Genomic DNA, 24,319 nt, shown 5'->3' on the forward strand with positions numbered 1-24,319 from the left:
CTTGCCATCACAATTTGTGATGCAATTCTGTAGGTTTACTAATTATTTTGACCCTTGTGTGATAGCAATTTTAATTACCCCACTCAAAGAAAATGCAGCCCACTCTGCATTCTTCTTCCCACCCTCCTTCCTTTGTTCACAGCCAGTTCAAAGCGGACAGAAATTATCTCCTACACTCTTAAAGGTGCTAAGGACCTGTGTGGGAGTGTTAGCCAAGAAAGGTGTTTTGTCTTTCAACTAACTGCAAACCAGAAGTAATCAAAATTGTACTTTTATTTAGCTAACTTTATTCTGTTTTGCAAGGACCTAAAAATGAAAGGTGTTACATAATGCTTCATTACATTATGGATACTATAAACAATGCCATTTATCTATGCTTTTCTGCAAAGTTCAATTCAGGTTAGTGTATCTAATGCTCATATTGTGAACTATATTTAATTGGGATGGGGAGCACAAGAGAACACCTTTTGAAAATACACAGTATCTCACAGCCACATGCTTTTGATGGAAAACCTAGTCCTGTGACCTGCTGATTACCTATATCTGTGCAGCTGGAGCTACACCCATGAGCTAATCCCAAACTCGTCATTCCATCTCCTTAACCTGACCCTTTAAACCAAGAACCCTGAAAAGGGACAGTCCGCAAACTTACAATTTTCCACTTAGTTTTCCCAGTACTCTGCCTGCTACAACACCATTCACTCTGCTCAGTAGCTAAGCTTGGTCTTCCATCGTACATGAATACACAAAGCAAGATGTTTATGTAAGGCAGCAACCAATAGTTCCATCCAGTTTTTATATCTACAGACCTACTGCAACATTACACACGATATTTAGTATCCAGATCTGTCTTTGCTCTTATATTATATTAAATAAAGTGTAGATCATTTCAGTAAACCAGTGTGGTATATTCTTCTAGGGTGTCTTCTGGGAATACTTGTTCCTCCCTGCTTGCATTGCTCCATCCAGAAGTTAAGCTCAACTGCTTTGCTAGAACTACAATTGGAGAGTCTGGTCTTTCCCTTTTCGTCTCTGTTGCACCATTAGGTTAGATGATTATACAGCCCTCACCAGAGGGTTGTGCACAAATCTCCCTAAATAGTCCTTTAAAACAGTGCTGCAGTAAACTGGTGTGTCAAAAACGCCAATAAAATAATAAATGTCTTATCACATGACAGACAGCTTTAGAGCCCAGGATGCGAGATGCATATAAGAGTTAGTTAAAGAAAAACAGTATTGTCAACTGGAATAAATGAAATTAAGGCCCGAGGAAAGGAAAGAGTAAATATGTTCAGTCCATAATAAGTTAACATTTAAAACAACCACTTATTTCCATGATGTACACAGAGCAAATCGTTTTCAACCTCCCCTAGCCGTGCTCGACTTAAGAAGTCAGGGCCTATCCTACAAACATAATCACACATAGTGAAGACAAAGCCTGCACTCCAAATCTTCAATTCTCTCATCATACTAGAGAGCTCAGATTTACTCACTTGGTATCCTGAAGGCTGTTCCCATTGTAGATATACATGCGTTTCACAGTTGCGCCGTGGGGAATTTGCAGAGAAGCTAAGCCATGGGCAAAGTTAGGCTGCAAAGAAACAAAGCATCAGAAAATGACCCCAACATACTGGTTTAAATTATCGTCAAAGAAATATATTAAGAGAACACTGGAATCTTTGAGAACACTTTTCGGCATAATTAAAGCAAAACATCTCTCCGCTGCCCTTGAGCGCGGATGCTTTCACACTAATAATTTCCCTTGGGTAAAACTGACCTGCTTGTTGACAAGGCATCGGGCAAGGAGGAAACAGAATTAAAGGAACATGCCTAGGATTTAGCTGCTGAGTTGCAAATTGATACCAAATACAAAACTCTAAAAAAGACTTCTGCTAGAGTGTGACCTTTCCCAGCTACACATGATCGAGGAACCTGCACTTCCTGTCAGTATGTTCATACTTTATTTAAATAAAATAAAAAGGAGGGCATGATAATCCTACAACACAGTTACAAGGATGTTAACTGTCCACAGGATGGGATAGCTGTAGGAGGGAGTGCATAAAAGGACTGTTTAGGGGGCGTGGCTTGGAGCTGCCGCCATCGGCATGTCTTTGTAGAAGCTCCTGGCTGGCCCGAGGCGCGGAATGTAACATCGCCGTTTCCAGACCCCGTTTTCCGCCGAAATCTGGCTCACAGTGTGGGGGAAACTCTGCAGCTGCTGCATGGCGAGTGGCACCCGGAACAGCAACCAGTTTCCAGAGTTTGGACGCAGTTAAGTCCCGGAGATCTCCCAGCGGCAAGATGGTGGCCGCTCCGCTGGGCCACAAGCAGAGGCAGAATGGGGGAGGGACAGGCGTATGAACGCAACACGGGCCGCCGAATGAACTGATAGACCCAAGCGGTCCCGCACTGCTCTAATGAACAGTACCGTGCACCCGCAGTCCACCAGCTGGTCCCTGGGGGCTAGAGGCATCCCATATCCCATCTATTGAAAGCTCCCGGAAGGAAAGAGCGGAGAAGAATCCCGACAGAGGGGGCTCAGACCAGGGTGGACTCAAAGAGACCACATATCTTGTCTCGCCTCTCAGAGGATCCCGCCCTGGCGCCAATTCACATCACTGGCCCGAATTGCCTCCGGAGATAGCAGAAGAGGCAGCTCACGCTTCTCATGGCTCACGCTTCGCATGGCGACTCGAACAAGATCACACCCACGCAGATCTCACTCGCCGCTTGGAACAGCAACACTTAATCGAGCCCCATCCACATAGGTGGGAACGCTCGCCTCGAGGCACATGAAGGAGGCCCAGGCGAAACAGTGCGATTACGGAACCACTACGCAGCCCTGCACGGCGCATTAAAGACCAAGCCGTAGCCTTCGCTGCACTGGAGACTGGGGGAATAATCAGCCCAGCGACAGACACCGCAATCTTGCTGATACAAGGTGAGGAGTGAGGCAACGAACGCTGCAGATTCCTCCCAGCATACACCCATAACAAGACCTGAAAGATCAATCATAGTGGGGAGGAAGCCTGATGCGGGGAAGCTGCGGCGACACAGTATCCGGGGAGGCCATTCCTGAAGCTATGCCATAACGTTACCGATGGCCCCAAGCACCGAAGAATTTGCTTAACCTGACGCCACCCTCCCACCCCCCCAACCCATATTAATCCCCTACGCCCTGCAGCTTTGTAAACAAGTGGTTAGAGCACCAAGTGGGTGAGGCAGTGAGCTTTCGAGAGCAGAGATGTCCAGAAGTGGGAAGATGTCTAAGCAAACGGACATTGTGACATTAATGGCCAGCGCCTCGACCGAGCGCTCGAAGAAATGGGAATCATCCGAGATTCTCCCCGGTGAAGAGGGCCCCGCCAACGCAGCATCAGTGAATAATACAGCACAAATGGTAACCAAGAATGATCTGCAGGAACTACTCACTGCACTGACGAAGGAAATTCACAAAAGCACAGAAGAAGTAACTAAAAAAATAAACTCCCTGGACAAAAGAGTGATCGAGGTAGAGAGAAGGACGGCGGAGCTCGAATCAGAAGTTTGTGACCAGCGGTTTGAATGCGAGATTGACAGATAAAATCAAAGCTCTGGTGGAAAGATGTGAACTCCTAGAAACTAAACAAGAAGATGCAGAAAATCGGTCGCAGAGAAATAACATTCGCCTCCGGGGAATACCAACATCCGTACCAGACACAGAGCTAAGGAGTTACGTCTCTCAGCTGCTCAGATTCATCCTAACCCTGCCGGAGGAGGCACCTTTGGAGCTGGACCGGGTGCACAGGGCAGTTCTGAGATCGACATCCAACTTCCCCCCCAGACATCCTGGTAAGGGTTCATTTCTACCAAATCAAGGAAGAAATCATGAACGAAGCACGACAAATGGGCCAAATAACATTCCAAGGATCTAAAACATCACTATATCAAGACCTAGCCAACTCCACGCTCCAGAAGCACAGAGCCATGAGGACATTCATGGAATGGCTGAGGGGGAAAAAGATTGCATAACATTGGGGATTCCCAACTTCAGTCAGGTTCATTTGGGAAGGGGCTCAGAAACACATCCGTTCACTGAAAGAGGCCGACAAATTCATGGGCATCGGAGAAACAGGAGGTGGGTCGGACTCCGAGGAACCATCTCAGTCTAAGCACAATAAACCTTCCGACGGAGAATGGTCAAAACCTGCCCGACGACGCAGACCTCGAGGTCCATCCAAGAAAAACTCCAACCCCGGATGATCTAGATACATACATCCACCAAAATCTGCAGATCATAGAACCTTTACAATAGGTCGCGCTGACCGAAGATAGGCAAGATGGACGGATCTACGGGTCCAAAAGAAGATTGGAGTCTCATGTTGGAGCTCATTCTCATCACGGTACAGAAATCGATACCCCAAGCAGTGTGGGTACACGGGAAACATTTCTAATTTACAGTTTATTCGGCGGCCCAGTTGGCCAATATAAGCGCATCGGTGCCACCAGTTGCCCAGTGGTAGTAGGACGTTGTTCTTCCTACATGTTCGTTCTAAGGGGGGTGGGGGAAGAGATTCTCGAAAGACAAACTAATTCCCTGGGTCAGGAAGCCCCAAGCTGCTCGGCCCAGAATTCAAGATCACATCACAACAGGTCAACAACAACGACAATGAAGCATCACCGAAGCATTGTAGTAACTTCAGAAATAGAAGATCACATTCAGCAGGCGGACATGAACTCAATCTCAGATAATAAAGGAACAGGAAAATATGGCTGATACAAGCGCAATAACAATCCTATCATGGAATGTGCAAGGGCTCAACTCGCCACGGAAACGGAAATCCATAGAACACAGGCTTGGGCAATTAGAGGGGGACATTGTGTTGCTTCAAGAAACGCACTTACTACAGGAAGACGAACACAGAGTAAGATTTAACAGATACCAAAACCTCAGGCCAGAAGAAAAGGGGAGTGGCAATACTCTTAAGCGATAGGATCCCCCTAACAAAAATTACTATAAAAAGAGATTCAAATGGGCGATTCCTACTACTCAAGGGGTTGTTCGAGGAGCTCCCGATCACCATTGCTGCAATCTATGGTCCCAACTCTGCTCAAGCTAAGTTCATCACAAATCTAATCCCAACCATTTTAGCATTCCAAGAAGGGCATCTAATCATGGGCGGGGACTTCAACTCAATGCCGAATCCCCAAATGGACAAGACCCTTCCTCCCACTAAATCTGACTATGCACAAGCACTCTCACTAGCCAAGCTATTAAGGGAAACGGAAACCGTGGTTGCCTGGAGGCTCTTTAACGGGACCTCACGAGACTACTCCCACTATTCCCGGGTGCATAAAGCCTTCTCAAGAATCAACCTCATTTTGATCTCGGGAGTCATCTACCCATGCTTGGACGCGGCGGCAATACACACCTGTATGATCTCGGATCACGCCCCAGTGACGGCGAAATTAGCTATATCGGGGCAAAAGCGCCCTGCACAAAGACACTGGAAACTGAATGACGCCTTGCTGCTGGATGAATCCATCAAGATGGAAGTCGAGAACACAATAGTCAACTACTTCAGAGAAAACACCACGGAGTCCTCTCCCATCAACATCATCTGGGACGCAATGAAGGCAGTTGTCAGAGGCTCTCTAATTAGTGCAGGAGCGGAACAACGAAGGGTCTCTAACATAGTCGCAGCCAAGCTGGAGGACAGGGTGAACCAACTGGAGACCGATCTGAAAAGGCGATACTCCAAAAAAGCCGAGAGAGAGCTAAGAAAGGCCAAAACAGCCTTAGAAATGCACTGAGCTGACCGCACCGCTAAATCCTTAGCCTTCACAATGCAGTTTTATTACGCGAAGGGGAACAAAGCGAACAGAGTACTAGTACAAAAACTGAAAAAGACTCGAAGCAGAAACAACATCCTTACAATAGTTGGAGCGGATGGCAAAACACTCTACACCGACGTGGATAAAATTGCAGAGCTATCAAGATACCACTCGGAAATCATGAGAGGGTCACCAACTGTACTGGATAACCTACCAAAGTATTTACAGTCAATACCCAAGCAGAACACAAATCAGCTGGAGCACCTCAAGACACCTGTTTCGGCAGAGGAAATAATCGAAGCCATCAAATCACTGAAATCCACGGCTCCCGGCCCCGATGGCTTGTCCGCATCCTTTTACAAGAAGTATTCCAGGCTCTTGGTCCCTCAGCTGGTGGAACTTTTCAACTCTTTCCTGGCATCTGGCTCCGTCACTAGGTCTATGCCGGAGTCACTAAGAGTCCTGTTACACAAACCCGGGAAGGCTCCCGAACTAACCACCTCCTACCGCCCGATCACACTCATGAACAATGACGGTAAGATTTTCGCTCAAGTGCTGGCGGGCAGGTTGGGTGCGGTTCTGCCGGGCCTAATTGACAGTGATCAGGCAGGGTTTATACCTGGAAGAGGGACTCACGACAATATTCGGAGAATAATAGACATTATTGAACATGCCCACAGGTCTGGGGATAGAATGGCAGTGATATCATTAGATGCTCACAAAGCATTTGATTTGATGGACTGGGGGTACCTGCGGGCAACCCTGGAACATTTCGGATTCGGCCCAAACTTCACCACATGGGTTATGGCCAATTACCAAACTCCCACAACACAATTACGGGTTAATGGCAGGAGATCTGAAACAATACAAATATCAAGGGGCAGTAGACAGGGGTGTCCACTATCCCCTCTGATTTCTGCTTCCCTTTGCAGCCAAGATTAGGCAGAGATGCCAGGATAGGGGGGTTAAGATAGGAGGCCGGGAATATAAAATAGCGCTATATGCGGATGAGGTTTTAATAACAGCATCAAACTTAGCATCATCCCTTGATTCCTTATGGAAAGAAATTGACGAATTCGGAGCATTATCAGGGTTCAAAATTAACCTAGACAAATCATCGGCCCTAGCGATCAATGTCCCTAGTCTGGGATGAGCCGCCCTCTGCCCGTTAATGCCTATCCCATGGGAAAAAGATACGATAGAATACCTTGGGGTACGAATAACCAAGGACCCGGCCCAACTATATGCTGCAAATTTTCCTAAACTCATTTCAAATCTCAAGAATGACCTAAAGACTTGGTCCTCTAGGGAAATGTCCTGGTTCGGGCGAATTGCAGCCATAAACATTAATATTGTCCCCAGGTGGCTATACTCCTGCACAGCAATACCGACCCGCATTCCGGGCCCAGTACTTGTGGACATGCAAAAGAAACTGCAGAGATTTGTCTAGGGAGGGAAAAAGCTGTGCATTAGTAAACAAATAATGATGCGGTACAAGAATCAGGGTGGGCTGGGGGTGCCAGACATAGCCAGATACACCCTAGCAGCTCAGCTATCACATGCCACACAAGAAGAGGATGCCCCGAAATGGACGCAGATAGAGGAGACCTGGAGCCCAGGCAACCCCGCAGACCTTCCACACCTGCCAGAAAGGAAAGTGCAAACGAATAAAGGCCCTCTGGCTGCTACAATCACAACAGCCCGATGTTGGAAAGCAGCGGCTCGGAAATGGGGCATTAGGGGCACGCTGGGCCCCCTATCTGGAATAACCCTGAGTTTTCACCAGGCTGCAGCCCCGATAGTTTCCAATCTTGGAGGGAAGGCGGACTGCTTAAGAGGAGGGACTTTCTGGAGGAGGCCTCGCCCATTTCATTCGAAAGATGCAAAGATAAATTTGGGGTAGAGGAGAGAGAAAGATTTCATTATACCCAAATAAGGCACTGGTTATCTCACAGAGCGGTTCGAGAGAAGTGCGCTAGAGAGCTAACGGCTCTAGAGAGCACCCTTACAACCCCAACAAAAAGAAGCAAAATCTCTACACTGTACCGTCTCCTGGACAGGGTTGACCCCACGAAAAAAGAAAGATACATGATTGAGTGGGAGAGGGACCTGGGACGAGAAATAGAGGTAGAGGAATGGGCAAAAATCTGGGCCAGGCTGCATAAAAGCTCACAATGTATTACAAACAGGGAGGGTGGCTACAAATTCTGCTATAGATATTATGTGACCCCCTGCCCAAATCAACAGAGCTAATCCAAATTTCTTTGACCACTGCTGGCGAGGCTGCACCACCCCCGGCTCACTATTTCACATGGTATGGGCCTGCCCAAAGGCGGAGGCATACTGGAGGGAGGTGATTAAACACATCAAAGACATCACTGGACTCACTATTCCTTGGGATCCGGGGATCATTCTCCTAGGGGAAACAGGGGGCGGGGCACTACCAATCTCAGGTCACATACCTCATCTGTGTATGCATTTACTCCTCGCAGCAAAAATTGCCATGGCCCATCTGTGGAAACATGAGGAAGGACCCTCAATACCATTATGGTGGTCCAAATGTTGGGACATTGCGGTGGCGGAAAAGGTGACCGCGATCCGAAACAATTCCCTCACCAAAACCATGAACATCTGGGATCCTTTCTTGGACTATGCAACTAGATTCCCGGCTCTGTCCAGAAGGCCACCACTCACCAGATGGCTACAAAGCAGCCCCCTCTACTGACCAGCCCATAATCTTCAATTACAGTCACCTTACCTATAGCTGCCGACATAACCGCCAAGTCCAATTAAAGTGCCGGACAATCGAATGCTGGCTAACACCAACTAATCCCTCATCTTCCCTATGAACATGTATTGCAGAGTGTTACGATTAATGATCACAATGCTGTTGTTGATATCTTGTTGATTTGCACAAGCTAATAAAATGTCGTTATGAAAAAGGACTGTTTAGAGAGAAAGGATCTTGTCAAAGGACAAAAATGAAAAGAAGTGTTTCAAGTGACAATATACAGATCCCTTTATCAACGATTTGCAGGGTATTGCTATTGTTCTAAGGTTGAAAAACAGTAAAATATATCTTAAATCCCTCTCTGTGGATGCGCTGATTGTTCCTGCAACTGTGGCTTCTTCTTTATCATGTTGTTGGCATTAGGAGGTGAAACTTTGACCATGCTTTCTTCCTCCACTCTATGTATTCTTCCTGCCATTTCTCCTGTCACAAATGTAGATCAACACATTTTGGAAAGTCTTGGAGTAGGCAGTCTCTCCAATTGCTGTTGAACATTGACATTCATTTACACACAGAGATATTCATTTGCACACAGACTGTACTTTGGAGGGAGGCCCACTCAAACTCTGCAGGTGTGTTTTGTAATAAATTTGTAAGATTGTCTTTAGGAATACATTTTGTCGGTCCTTTCTTTGTGTTGCTCTTGGTCTTGCCCAACAGTGAGTAGAAGAAAACTATATTTCATGTTAGTGCGCTGTAGACGTTAGCAGCAAGGACACGTGCAGCATGCCTAAGGCGCATGAAAGGCAAGTCCATCTGCACCCAGACAACACACAGAGTTCCGGAGACACCGATTTTTTTTTTTTAGCTCTAGGCACCTCGCATTATGTACATTGCATAAAGCTTCTTGTCAGAGTCCCTGCTAAATGCCACAACTGTGAACATTCTTTTAATAAAAAGAACATGTATATCACTCGATCCCAAGCAGTAAACCTGCCTGTTTTAAAGAGGTGCAGATAAGTATGACTTACCAATTATAAAACCACACACAATGTCTAAAACAGAAACATCCTACATAAATGCACGCTCTCTGGTACAAATCGATTTGTAATCCAAGACTTGATTTGGAAGAGTAAACTAGACTTGGGCTGCTTCAGAGAGGTCCAGCTTTCCAATGCCAGTGTTACAGTCATCAATGACTTAGTTCCTGCCAACTATAAAATCTAAACCTAGTCTCATACAAATCGCAGTGGAGGTGTGGCCAACATCTAACAACTTATCTTAGACTGGTTAGTCGCTGCTTTCACCTGTTTTCACTCTGGATATTTGCTTCTCAGAACTTCTCCAATCAATTAACAGTTTTAACCTGCTCTTAATTTAGCAACCTCCTGGCTCAAGGAAAGATTTTGCTGATGCGTTTGCTGAATCAGCTGCAGATATTCTGATTTCGAGCCCTCATCTATTATTATTAATGGGTGACAACCTAATGGTGTGATGGGAGAAGCAAGCCCACACCTTGGACCTCTTCGAATCATTAGAGGATTTAGGATGCTGTTGTCAAGCAAGACTTTGACCAAGGGGGGACATGTGCTTAGCCAGATATTTTCCTTCATTCCTTGTAACAATATATCAGATCTCTCTGAGGATCCCAAGGCCGGATAATCATGGAGTTTAATTCTATTATCTAAGACTAACTGACCCCAAGGAAGGGGCTAGAGAAACAGAATATAAATGCCATTCCCTGGAAGCTGGTCATAAGGGAATCATTACTTAATGTGTAGAATCCTGCAGATCCCCCACCAAAACCCTGCCTAAAGTCTCCTCCCAGGTGGACAGGAGAGGGCAGACACTTCCTGAACCTAATCCTTGGGGTGGTGTATCTCGGGAGGATCACCTTGGTGAAGGCATAGCTCAGGGCAGTGGGGATAGTTTTCAGGGTGAGACACAGTATTTCTACTTGGAGAGGGATACTCTAAAGGAGGAATTGGCTTATTGTCATTTTGATTTATATCGACCTCCTACTAAGGATGGAAGGGTAAGCTCCAAGGGGGTATTACAACAAAGTATTGTGTCCAAAGAACAGGTCTCTTGCACCCTTAAAATCAAATATCCTCCCCAACGCCAAAGGTATACCAAAAAGAATGATGGAAATGTAGCCTTTTCTCTCCCATCTGTCTCTGAAAAGGTTAAACCCCACAATCCCTCTTCTAAAACCACCAGGGGAAGTAAAATCACTGTTAAAAGTAGAAAGGACGTCGAAAAACCTAATTTCCTTGAAATAGACTACATGTCCCAGAATCCCTCAGGGACTGTGACGAAGAAGAGGGCTGAAGAGGCATGCAGAGGTAAAGGACAGGCAAACAGGCCTAACAGCCTTTTCAAAGGTCAGGCAATTAACACTAAGGGCCTGCACTTGAAGCCAATTGCCCCACCTGAGAGGCATAAAAGGCTGTTGCAGGAAGGAGCAGTAGAAAGAAGCTGGAGCAGAAGCTGGAAGGTCAGCAGTAGTAGCAGAAGAAGCAGAGCTCGAGGCTGGCAGTTCACTATGAAGTGTGACCACAGAACCGACACTGGGACGAGAGAAGAGCAGATTTCACCTGCAGGGTCCGGGTTTGTCCTGTGCTCACAAAACTGGGAAACCGGGAAAGACTGTTAACTTCTCCCAGGCTCTTCCAATGCAGCCACACCCAAACGTGGCTGCATTGGAAGAGACTGGGAGAAGTTAACAGTCTGTCGAGGTGCGCCTAAATGCTGTGAAGCAGCGCTGAAGTCGTGCATCTACCTGAGGCCCATGTGCAGAAGCAAGCCGAGAGAACCAGGAGAAAAGGAGACTCTCCGTGGTCAAGGCCGGATCGGAGACACCGCTACTGCAGAGGGGTGTAGGTCCAAAGAGTGCCTGCATCAGAAGAAGCTGAAAGACATTTGGGAAGTGGAAGCAGCCCGCAACTGGTGTGACTTTGGAGCCGGCGAGTGAAGCTACGTACTCCAAATCACAAGAAACACCTTGCCGGTAACTAACCAGCGAATTTAACACTCGAATACAAGTGAAAGCGAGTAAAGTTGTTTGTAGAAGTGGGGAGTCTTCACAACAAAGGGAATTCTATCATGCGCTTATTGAGCACAAGTTAAAGAGCTTGTGTAGAAAGAACATCTTTATATTTCCATTGTATTTAAATCAATACGAGAGTGGTCGCGTGTCTCTTAATAAAAGGGAGAACATTGTCAGTAATCACTTCAGAAGTAGCAACTGACTTTCCCCAAGTGTTACAAGAATACTAACATCAAAGAAAGGTTGCGTTTCCCGATCCACGTTAAAGCAGAACGCTTTAGGAATAAAACGTATTTAAGTTGAAGTTCATCATCAAAGGGTGATCGTGTGTACCTAAATTGGGTTCTAAAATGAAAATTGACTCTTGTAACATTCAGATTAGTTTGTAGTTAAAGAAATTGCTGAAGTCACAAGAACATGCATTACCTAAGCCAGTAGACAGATCCTTTCTAAGATGAAACCAGCCCAATTAAAGTCTAAACACTGATGTTTTGAAGTTGGTGAAGTTGTTATAAACCCAGAGTCCTCTGATACAAGGGTGACACGGTTATCCAAGGCTTTAAGTGTGGCAATACAGCATTGAGGGTAGCTACTGGAAACAAGGTGGTGTGCATAAAGCTGGGGAAGGGAGCGGGGTGCTTGTTAAAAGAACTCATCAACAATCTGTGAAGCTGAGACTATTCAACTCGAAAGAGAGAAGCAGTCTATAAGCCAAGACAGATTTATGTGGTAGCTCAAAGACATACAGAAGAGGCTAAGAAGCTGCCCTTTTTTATGGCATACGAAAGAAGAGTGTCTTGCCTACCTTCAAAGAGTCTTGTTTTAGCTGCCCAATACATTCTTAAAGTATCAAGTTGCAGCCCAACCAGTAGAACTGTGGTTGTCTATAATTTTGTCAGAACACTCCATATGGAATGTAGTTGAAGTAGTAGTGGACCGAAGCAAAACCAGCCTCCTTTCACAGTAGCATTTGCAGAAGGGAGTTCTTCTTTTAATCAAAAATGCTTTGGTCATTAAGGAGCTGGGCAGGCCACACGTTCTAACCTCCACTGTTTCCCCTTGACAAACTCTAATCAATACATTATCCAGTATGGACAAAATTGCAATTATCAGGAAAAACATGTACAGAATCCCTCAATCAAATACATTCAGCTGACATCATGGAAATGCAAACCCCTATCCCCCACAACCACTCTAATCTGTGATACATTTTTATTTTTAACTCTAGAGAATGTGGAGATTTTGACATCGTCCAAATTGTTGGGATCCTACTGTGATATTCTTCCCTCTAAAATGGCTAGGCAATCTTCCATCTACTTGGCAAAGAAATGCAGCTCTTTTTTACTTTTGGCTACTAGGTGGTGCTAAAGGATCAGCTTGTCGGGAGTGTTTGGTTATTTAACCACGCATTTGCTCTACTAGCACCCATGGCCATACCCAATCACTGCCTGCCCTTCCTGCACAAAACACATCCTTCCTTGGGTTGCTTTGAACTAGCTCGATCAAGCAGTAACAAAATGTTTGCCTGCCAATGTTATTCCTAAACAGTCTACAGAGAGTTAATGGCTTAATTGCAGTTATAAATGCAATACTGATGTTATACAAATGTCTTAACCAAGTGGGCCTTCATTCATTTGATTTATATCTGTTCTTTGCACTGAAGTCCTGTTAAAAACAAAGCACTGAGAAAGCCAACAGTTTTGGTTTGTGTGTAGGCATTAAATAGGCATTTGTCAGGCACTGCAATCATATGCCTCACACCATTTCCCAGCTGTTGTCATTTTAGGGCCATGTATTAACATTATGGCAGTGAATGTCAAATGCATATGCCATGCCTTCACAAATACTAAAAATGCCAATGCTTGTTAATTATTCACGGTCTCAGAGAGCTGGAAAAAACACAGCTTTAGAACCACTCCTGAAAATTATTATTGGAACAGCTGAACCAAGCATTTTAGACCACTTGCTCAACTTGGGTTTACAGGCCGAATAGATTGAGGACATGTTTTTACAAACGTCCAGTACTGTTTAAGACCCAAATCTAGCACAGAGTTGGTTACAGATTTCAAGCTACGAAGGTGCCAGTGTAATGACCCTACTGGATATGTTAGTTGAGTTGTACACCATTGACCAACACATTCTCCTTACTAGTCTAAAACAGAGGCACAGAGGAGCAACAGCAAAGTGGATAAAGCCCTGTCTCTGGTCAGCGCTCTGTGTCAAGCACCTTCTTAATTCATATATTAATTGGCTCTGCTCTGCCCTGGCTTGCTTCCTGCTGCCTTGACTTGGTATGTTTTATTTTGGATGCCTCAGAGGGTCTCGGTTGTTTGTTTTGCTGGAATCTTCTCCACGGGCAAAATAGACGAAATAGGAACTGCCATTGTGTTGATTGGGTCACTAATTTGATCTTGGCATGGTGAGTGCATACAACAATTTTCCCCACAATAATGTTCCTTTCTTTCTGGCTGCTTTCAATTATTCTGCCTTCAAGTGGCCCCTCCATACGAATAAAGGTTAATGGCTTCTAAACATATTAGCTCTGCTTAGCAAGCGTATCTCCCGCCGTTCCCCCGAAATATGCATTCGCCTGACCTGAGGCAAACGCCAGCTAGCACTCATTGAGGAAAGCGTTCGTTGCACATAAGGGTGTTTGAGCTTATATTCTGTTTTTCCACACATACTCACAAGTCCCCTTGAAACGTACAATCACTACAATAAGCTGCACCTTTGTCGCAGTCAATCTCTACCTGGCATGTCTGCACTCCAACCCACGGGCCTTTGTTTGGCCACGTCTGAGGACTTCATTTCTCCCAAGCAGAACATTGTCAGAAGAAACTACAACCGTTTCAGATACTGTTCTACTTTTGTATTATGGGGTTGAAGAACCGAGGATATCACCCCAAAGGGATGCACAAAAATGGTCAGTGGTCCCACAAAAACACAAACATTTTATCGGGTGCCCTGAATAGCACAATAAAAACAGGGAACATAGACTTATAGGTGAATATAAATCCCCCACAAGTAGAACACTAATTGAAGCAAGTGCATTTGCTTCTGTGGTTGCTCGTCGTTTGTCATATGGCGATGAGTGTCTGTGGACATCGTTAGATGGGCCACAGAGAAACTACCTACAAGAGAAGATAGCTCCTGTACCCGAGTCAACGCTGTGAACAGCACCACAGAAATAATGAATATAGACCTGCAGGAGGATTCCGTTGCAGGGGAATTCAAGGAACTAAATATGGACAGGCACGACACATATTGGAAAAGAAGAAACGACTGGTACAAGCAGTAGCTGAGATAAAAGTGAAGAGTTGAAAGTTAATACAAGATTATAAGCTGAGGAGGAGAAAGAGCGAGAATTGGGAGGGGGGACAACAGGTGGGGTTAGGTGATTTGGAAGAGTTGAGGCAGGAAAGACTAGAACCTGTGTTTTGGTGGGGCTTAAACAAAGATAGTGAGAGGACATCCAATGTTGGATGGCAGGCAGATAATTTGAGATAGTAGAGTGAAGGGAATCAGTAAAGGAGAAAAAGGAAAGAAAGATCTGAGTACCTCCAGCATAGAAGTGGTATGAGAATTCAAATGAACAGATGAGGGCGAGAGAGGGATAGCATAAAGAGGACATAATAAAGGGGCAAGTACTGAGCCTTGAGGAACACCATAAAGATGTGCCCTTTCCAAGAAACAGAATAAGAAGAATCTGAGAGATGAGAACGGAACCACTAGCGAACAGACCCCGATCAACAAAGTGTAGTAAATGAGCAAAAAAGGATAGAGCGATCAACATTGCCAAGAAGGGTCAGAATAGAGAACAGTTTATAGTGGCAAGCAGCGAGGAGAGCATCAGACAAGTGAAGAAAGCCGTCTCAGTTGAATGAGATGGATGAACGCCAGATTGTAAGGAAAAAGTAGAGTGGAGTAGAAGTAAAGATGAATCATAGAATGAGTAAAGAGATGAAACAGTAGTCAACTCATCACAACTGGGATTTTTTCCAGAACCGCTCTGCTTTACGGTGTAAAGAACTACGAGATATGAGACCAGAGCACAGCCGAGGTTGCAAGGGTTTGCTGGAGGGAGAGAAAGAGTGGTCAGGACAAGTGTAATCAGAAGAGAGGAATGGAGAGAAGAAGCAGCTTGATCAGAAGAAAAAGAGGTCATGCTAGAAAAGCGTGGGAAGAGGAGTGTAGAGTAGATCAGAAGGAAGGAGCATTAAATGAGTATAGATCATAGCGAATAAAAACAGATGTCAAGGGAGGCAGAACCGGTAGAGAAGGAAGGGAGAAAAAGATGGAAAAAAGTGGTTGTAAGAATAGATAGGAGACACCGATATAGCTGTACTGGTAGTAGTATCTGAAGAATGTTCCGGTCCCTGAACATTCTCCTCAAAATATTCCCACCCCAATAGGGTATCCTTAAATTCCAGATTTCGTCTAATACAATTTAAGGTGCTCCACTTTACCCTAGCCAGGTTGCACTTGTTCTCTCAGGTGAACTCTTCGCTCTGCCCCAGTTGTAGCACAGATGGTGCTAGCAATCTCCATATGTTGTGAAACTGCTTGAAATTGAGGGATTTTGGGGGTGGAGTGTGTGATGTAATGTCCAATACGTTTCCCTGAACTATTAATGCTGCCTGATAAAATGTTTATTCCATAGATTTGATACACCAAAATGATGCTACATAAATTAGCGAGTTTATGCATGCTTCTGGCAGTTCGCTGTACATTGTTATGGTTGAGACCAGCTAGCCCTTCAGTCACGCAGTGGTTACGAGCTGTGATATGGGCCTCAGATCAAGAGGAACAATGGTCCCTACTGCAACCATTTGGATGTTGTCAGATTAACATATGGCTCCCCTTTAAATCCTACCTGTTGCGACAGAATTGTAATACGCCAGAATTAAATCTTTAATAGCTAACTATATACTCCTCCTTCTGGGAGGTAGGAAAAGTGAACATTCCCCGGTGGCCAGCTAAGATATGATTGTTCTTGGCACTGAGTTTCAATGTGTTAAAATATACAGTTACAGATTGCTGCTGTTACAATGTTGCATTGTATGATCAAGCGCTGATATAAATGACTTTAAAAAAATATAAAACCCCCACTCTTTGCCCAGTTTCATTGCTAGGATTTTTCTGCCTTATTGAAGCATTAATAGAACATCCACCTCATTTCTAGTATCAAACGTTTTGTAGTGAGGGATTTGCCTTAGGTTTGTCCTCTAGGCTCCGCAGTTCGGAGAATTGTACACCATTCTCCAATTATAGAAATGCTTCCCCACATATCACAGTTTTTAATATGTCTGAATTATTGGCTTTTGTGGCAGGTTCACTAAAATGATTTGCTGTATGCGGTCATGCAACGCCTCCCTCATTACAGGGTCCTTGACTATGTCCACAGTAAAACGCCAAGAGGGTGTGCTGTGCAGGCGTGAACTTGAGGAGTGATCAGAGACAGTTATAGAGCCAACTGTAACATATGTTACCTTGATTTTCAAAGCAGAACTGAATATAATACCCATGCGCAATTATGAGAAATTGACATTGGAGGAGAAAGTAAAATCACAGTGATTTGTATGGGTTGCCCTCTAAAGAGCTAATAATATCAAACTTATAAACATATGCTTGAAGCATTTGGACATTGCATTTACAATACTATTTGTCAGATGAGACCAATCCACCATCAGAAGTATCTCCCCTTTTGCAGAGGTTGCTAGATCCTCTAGGAATAGGAGTAGATATTGCTTCAGGCTTGCATTAGTGCGTAAATTGCAGCTACTTGTCAACATTTTGCCAAGAGAGTGGGACCATAAATGAACTTTATTCCTCATGGAAGACTGAGTTGTCTGTCAGAAAAAGGTTGTCCATAAGAAAAACCAAAGCTACTACTGTGACACTTTACTGGGTGACTAAGCCTAAAATATTTGAGGGTACAGACAATTCCAGAGTCTATACTAGTCCAGCCAAAAAAAAGGAGTTCTCAGCAAGAAAAGTATATCGGGGTACTTATCCAATACCTGGGACCAGATTTTGGACCTTTTGACCAGATCATTCAGACCCCTCGTGTTCCATAACAAGATTTAACTATCATCACATTTCAGTTGCGACTTAAGTCAGGGGGTTGATGCCTCATAAGAAAAACACACGTGTCATTAACATGCAGCCATACCAAAAGCTCTGGTCTTGAAGGAAATATTTTGCAATCTCTAGCATGGATGTCATCATGAAACCCTTAATTGCATTGACACAACTTCCATGTGGAAACCGCCTGTATATGAGCAAACCTTACTCTGGAGAAATCCACCCTTTTCCAGAGTTAATGCTAAGTGCTTGCTCGACAGGGTTAGACCCCCATTAGCTGGCTTGGCACCTAATAATGATTTGGTAAGGCTACCTGAATCCTCTTGGTTCAAAACCCACAACAGTTGAATACTTGCCTGGGTGTCTAGGGAAATAGGTGTTGTGAATAAGAATTTCTTATTATGTGGTACCTTAATCAATATAAAATGTATGGTCTTCTAGAATATGCAACTCTCATGGAAAAGTTCCATGAAATTAGCAGGTGGATTACTGTGGCATTCTGAAATGCAAAGAAATATTTAGAATTCTATCTTTCCCGTAAGTAACATGTTTATTTCTGATTGAAAAATGTATAACACTTAATAAAAAAACAATACATGACTATAAAACACAGCACATATACATTATCATATAAATACCATAAATAGAATATTTTCGCTATCCGACAATGCTTAAAAACCCATTTTAAAACCAAATTAGGTACCATCGTAACATCATATGACAATCAATTAATTAAAAGGTCACTCAAATCATCAACCTCCTTTACCAATCTGCATCCTAGACCTTTGTTCCCAGGCTCCCTTTAAATAGCTTGCAAATGCTACTGCCACCTTCACTTCTACTTAGGATCAAAGTAACAAACACTTGTCTCTGTGGCCTGGCTGGGCGCCAGAGAAGACGCTTCTAAGCTGCCTCCTCTAGGCACCAGAGATTCGTCGTCTGGACTGGACCCCCCCCCCCCACAGACCCCCCAGCAACAAAATGCATATTGCGGCAGAACATTTTTAGGATGCTGGATGATCCGGCGGGGCCATAAATACAGAAAGTAAATCTAACGCAGCTCAGCAAAACCTAGTTTAAAAGCCCTCTGGAATTGTGCAAGATGGCACCGCCTAATGCGGGTTGTAGAAAGACCCAAAAGAACCGTTTAAGACGACATTTAAAAATTGCTTACTGGTTCCAATGGCCGATATGTTTAATTCATTCCACACAACTCAAAGGGTAACCCCCCCCCCCCAATTAAGGCAGAAGCAACCACCTTCCTAATCCTGAAGCTGGAAAAAAAGGTGAATAAATGCGCCTCATATCCTCCGGTATCTTAATGTAGATGAAAAACTATACGCCGAAATACTTGTTATCTGGATAGCTGTAGTTCTGCCTAAATTGATCAACCCAGATCAAACTGGTTTCATACTATGTTGAAGCACCAAAGATAATATCTGCAGATAATTAAACATTTTAGAAACTAGGAAAAGAAATAAGACACAAAGGGGACTTCTTGCCTTAGACGCATACAATGAGATTGATAAGGTAGATTGGCACTTCATTACTATCTTTCTCCAAGTATGTGGATTTGGCCTGACATACATAGCTCATGTCGTATCTACCTTCTCCTCCCCCAACAGCCACAATTTCTTTAAACAGCTCTTTCTGATCCAATAGGAATAACTTGAAGAACTCGTCAGGGTCGTCCCCTAAACCTGCTTTTGTTTGCTTTAACCATGGAGCCCATGGCAAAGAAAATCAGAAAACGGGGATTCCCAGGAAAAAGCGCATTGCATAGGATAGTGCTATTTGCAGATGATGTACTGCTATGCCTCACAAGTATGAGGTAAATACTCCCAGAATTGTTGAGTGAACTTGCACTTGCACGATCTGAATGACACCTGGCCTAGTAGGATCGTTGTCCGTCTCCCCTTGTTCCCCCCCCCGCCTCGTCGCGCCTTGAAACACTTGTATATAGGCGCGTTACAAATGCCATATCATATCATAACTTCTTAACCAAGCCAAAACCCAGAGACTAAGAAGAGATTCCACAAGATTAGATGGGGTACATGGGACAAAGATGTCCATTCAAATGGTCCTCTGAATCCTTAGACTATATAGAGGTCCAAATAACTACAGATTTGAATGCTCTTTACAGAACTAACATAACCCTGTTGCTCAAAGAGCTAACAGATGACTACCAGGCGGTCTACTCAAGAGATCCCCTGGCTGGGATGAACATATGCAGCAAACATTAATTTTATACACATCCCAAGGACTACCAATAAAACATCCAAAGACACCATTCAATTCAATATAATTAAACATATTGAGAATTTTATGGGAGAAAACGGCCAAGAATCCCAGCAAAATGAATGGCTAGGCGGGCACCTATAGGAGAACTACGTGTGCATGATATCAAAAGATGTGTCATTACGCTCGGTTGCTCTTGCAAATTTGTGGCAAATATTTACACCCTAGGTATAGAGCGAAAGTCTGAAAATGCACAGTCAATGGAAGAGGCATGAATAAGGGAGAGAGGCAGGAAAGCAGTACTCACATCAGCAAGGGAGTCCATCTTGAATTTCATCTTGGCCATGGACAAGGGGAGAAGAGAAGTAAAGGGTGGAGGGACAGAGATGATAAAGTAAACAATGGCAGGATCAGAGGGAAAGGGGCCAATGGATGGAGAGGTCAGAGGAGGTGATGATTAGAGAGGACATGATTTAGGGATGCGTGTGGTCTCGTGCAGAAGGGATGTGACTTGGCAGTTTCGGCTGAACTGCCCCCTTTGGGGTGGGACAAAGCCTGATTTGGATATGATGCGTCCTCTTCCGTAATGGCTTGGTAGGCTGAAGAATGATAGTTTGTAGGGTTTTCCTAGAGCAATGCCAGAGGTTAAGAATAATTCCAAACCTTCCAGCCATCACCTCTTGTTTGCGCATGACACACCAACAAAAAAAAAAATAGGGAAAACAATATGTTAAGGGGCCCTAAAAAGTAGCCATAGAATTTGCAAATGTGAACTTTTGTCTTGACACCTTCAGACATATAATGTATATAAACCTTTTAGGTTTATAGTGATAGTTTCGACTACAAAAGTTTCTAATGCAAAAGTTCACAAACAAATGCATCGAAAAAATGCATTTTTAAATTTCTTTTTTTAATGGGGGGTCCCCCGAACACCTGTTTTTTTTTTACCACTTAACACCCATTATAGTTTTTAAAACAAACCTTTACCTGCAAAAAAAATGCATTTTTCAATTTTGCATTCGAAACTATTTTTTCGAAACAATGCCTGGATACCCCATTTTTAGCCTCCCTTCCGTTTGCCCTGAACAAAGGAATCCCCTAAAACCAAACGGCTGGGAGGAGGACTTGAAAAAGTACACTGGCACCCCAGTGGTCACCAAAAAGGTACATGGGCTACTAATGCAGTAAAATTGCTTGCACCTTTGCTGAATCCAAAATGAAATAACAGCTGCCATCAGCCCTAAAAAGTATCCACAGAATTCTCAAACATGAGCTTCTGTCTGGACACCTTCAGACATCTAATCTGAATAGGATTGGGCTTTCTTATCAAATACTCAATGGTTTGACTGACCTTAGGTGTCACCCACATGCAAATCCTTAAGGCTACACCCTTCTTATGCATTAACAGAAAAGGTTCTACAATTGATAACGTGTGCAATAAACAAACTCTCTGTATGGCTTCAATGGCAAATAAAACAGAAAAATCTTTAAGATCCCAGCTACTCACATCAAAGAATGAAAAGGTGAAAGTAGGACCATGAATCACAGTGTTATGATCCCAAGCTGGGTCTGGTTAGCTGATGGGTGGACCGTGACCTTTAATTCATCCATAAATGCTTTAAACACAAGTTCTGTTAATTGTTGACAGCAAATGTACTGCAGATGTCTGCAAACAGTGTAAAATACTTTGTGCATGTATACGGACAACTTCATGGATCTGCAAAGTTAATTTGTAATCCTATAACATATTCTGCTCTTAGAGCAACAACTTTCAGACACAATGCCATGACCAATTAACCCAAACCATTAACCATTATGTTTAGGAGAGCATCCTATTCCTTTACAGATCCAGTCGTTATGGTCATTTGGGGATTAAGGATAGGATATGGTCTCCGTTTTGGTAGGTTGCTTGCTATCCACTATTCTACCACTCTTGACTTTACCACCACCAGAAAATCCCAATTTACTGTGACCACTACCACTAAGCATTGAGCAATTTACCTGGTCTCATACAAAATCCTACATTTGATACCAGGTGATTAAATGAAATAGTCATTCCTATTAATTTCATTACCTTCCTCACAGCCAGAAGCTGTGATGACATCTGGTAAACAGGAAGTATATCCTAAAACATAACATCTCTCTCCCTTCAGGGGCAAGCATCATTGTCACTGGTCTATCTGAGCAATCAAAAATTTCATTGGCTGACTTAGAAAGAGATGCGACTTTGCCTATGACTGTTAACCGAGGCAGGGTACGAATTATACCGTTGCTTGGGTGTCGTCCTGACATTACCTGTACAGAGATTCCCCAGCCAATCACCCAATTAAGTATACACATGCACTGGATTACTGCATAGACGTCCAGCTACCACGGGCAAACACCCTCAAACACTCTGGGTACTAATTTTAATCCAAATTGTACAACACTGAATGTGAAGGTGCACCTGGTGGCGTTAGTGGCGGGGAACACAGAAATAGATATGCTTTAGATACACTGATTCTAAGCTGTCCAGGATGAAACAGGAGCACTGCATTCTGCAATATGTGTACAAGTGCCTGTGATCAACACAATGCATGCTGGAATTCAACAGCCAGTCTTCCCTTTCAGTATTCATGTGACCAGTACCGGTACGCTGGGTCCCTAGGCTATTCAAATCAATAGTAGCTGGAATGATAGTGGGCGTCAGGAGGGAAAACAAGAGGTTTATTGGAAGAAAGTCAGAGATTCATCTGCCGTGTCCAAGATCTCTCAGTCCAGACTGGACGCTGTTGACAAGACACCCATGGACTTGGGCACGGATAGGGAAAAGAGTATGAAAAAGAAGCTTCTGAGGTGGTGAATTAAGGTGCAACTTGTTAACACCACTGCAACTGGAGGAGAACATTGACGAGATTGGATGATGAAGTGCCCAAGAATCAGACACAGAGCGCATTTCCAAAAGAAATGGGAGTGAAAAGTGACAAAGAGCACAACAAGGAAGCAGGTCTGGCACACAAAACCAGTAAGGCAAGGTCAGCGAGTATCGAGCGCCCAAATGACAGTTCAAATAGGTCCCAAGAACAAAATAAACTAAATAGAAATTAATTGTTAGATGTTGGGGAAATGCAGTGATTTTCCCATCCTAAGTCAGTGAAAGGCAGATAAAAAATGAATCATTTGTTACAAGCTGGGATCTGAAGTCTTATACCAGCCCATCTAGAAGAGACAAGTCTGAAGTCCCATTGCACAAAATACAGAAATGCTTAATTGTTTGCTGGTAGCAGGAAAACAGTCATGCTCCATCCAATTCTATTACAGATAGTTTGAATTGATTGATTGATTTGTTTATTTATAGAGCGCTTTATACCAAGGCGCTGTACAATGGAACAACTCGTACAGTGAACAACAATAAACAATGTGAGCAAAATTACATGATGAATCATTCGACAGCAAAAACAGTGCAAAAAGCAATTAACTGTGGAGAAGGGGAAGTGGAGAGGAAGTAGGATTGGTGTGGGGGAACAGAGAAGGATAGAACAAGTGAAGAATAGGAAGGTGGGAGAATGAGAAGGGAGTGGGGATTAAGGAGTTAGAAGAGGGAGAGAGGGGGGGATGAGAGAATAGGGAGACCTTCAAAGAGGAGAGTGGAGGACAAGGGATTTAAGGGACGTGCGGAATGAGGGAAGGGTATTGGAAGAGCGGATTGAGAGAGGAAGTGCGTTCCAATGAAGAGGAGCAAGGAGTTGGAAGGAGCGGAACCTGGAAGAAGCACAAGGGGAAGGAGGTACAGTGAGGAGGAAACGGTCAGCAGAACGAAGAGAGCGTGAGGGGGAGTAGAAGGTGAGAAGGGAGGAGAGATAAGGAGGAGCTAGACCATGTAAGGATTTAAAAACAAGGCAGAGAAAACAGAATTTTAACTGAAAGTGGAAAGGTAGCCAACGAAGATGAGAGAGCGAGGAGTAGATGGAATCACGAGAGTTAAGGAGACAAAGAGTACGAACAGCAGAGTGGTAAATGGATTTAAGGGGGGTAAGCTGGGATGCAGGAAGTCCAAAGAATAAAGGGGAGCAGTAGAATAGTCGGGAAAAGATGAGAGAGGAGATAAGGAGTTTGGTCGCATGGAATGTGAGGGAAGGACGGATTTTGCGAATGTTGTATAGATGGTAGCGGCAGGAGTGAGAGGTAAGTGAAATGTGTTGTGAGAAGGAGAGAGAGGAGTCAAATATAACGCCTAGATTACGAGCATGGGAGGAGATAGGGAGGTTGGAGGGGGGAAAGTGGATGAATGGGGGAGGAGAGGGAGGAGGAAGGGAAGAAAAGGACTTCTGTCTTATCGGTGTTAAGAGAGAGGAAGCGGGAGGACATCCAGTTCTTGATAGCTGTGAGACAGGAGGAGAGTTTAAGATGGAGGTCAGGTGTGA

General features: G+C 44.1%; 1 protein-coding gene across 14 annotated transcripts in view; it reads right to left on the bottom strand.

Annotated features, from left to right (window-relative positions):
• The window catches only part of PHAF1 (phagophore assembly factor 1), a 1,056,812-nt gene that overhangs the window by 387,818 nt on the left and 644,675 nt on the right, over positions 1 to 24,319 (bottom strand). For all 14 annotated transcript variants that reach the window (XR_011284154.1, XM_069640131.1, XM_069640088.1 and 11 more), the window contains one exon: positions 1,494 to 1,591. Coding sequence is in view for 13 of the 14 variants with exons in the window: in XM_069640131.1 (XP_069496232.1) it covers positions 1,494 to 1,591 (98 nt within the window). In the remaining variant the exon portion in view is untranslated. The remainder of the gene's footprint in view (positions 1 to 1,493; positions 1,592 to 24,319) is intronic.

This window comes from Ambystoma mexicanum, chromosome 1q (genome assembly GCF_040938575.1).
Source record: "Ambystoma mexicanum isolate Mex_15411 chromosome 1q, UKY_AmexF1_1, whole genome shotgun sequence".
NCBI classification, from domain to species: Eukaryota; Metazoa; Chordata; class Amphibia; order Caudata; family Ambystomatidae; genus Ambystoma; species Ambystoma mexicanum.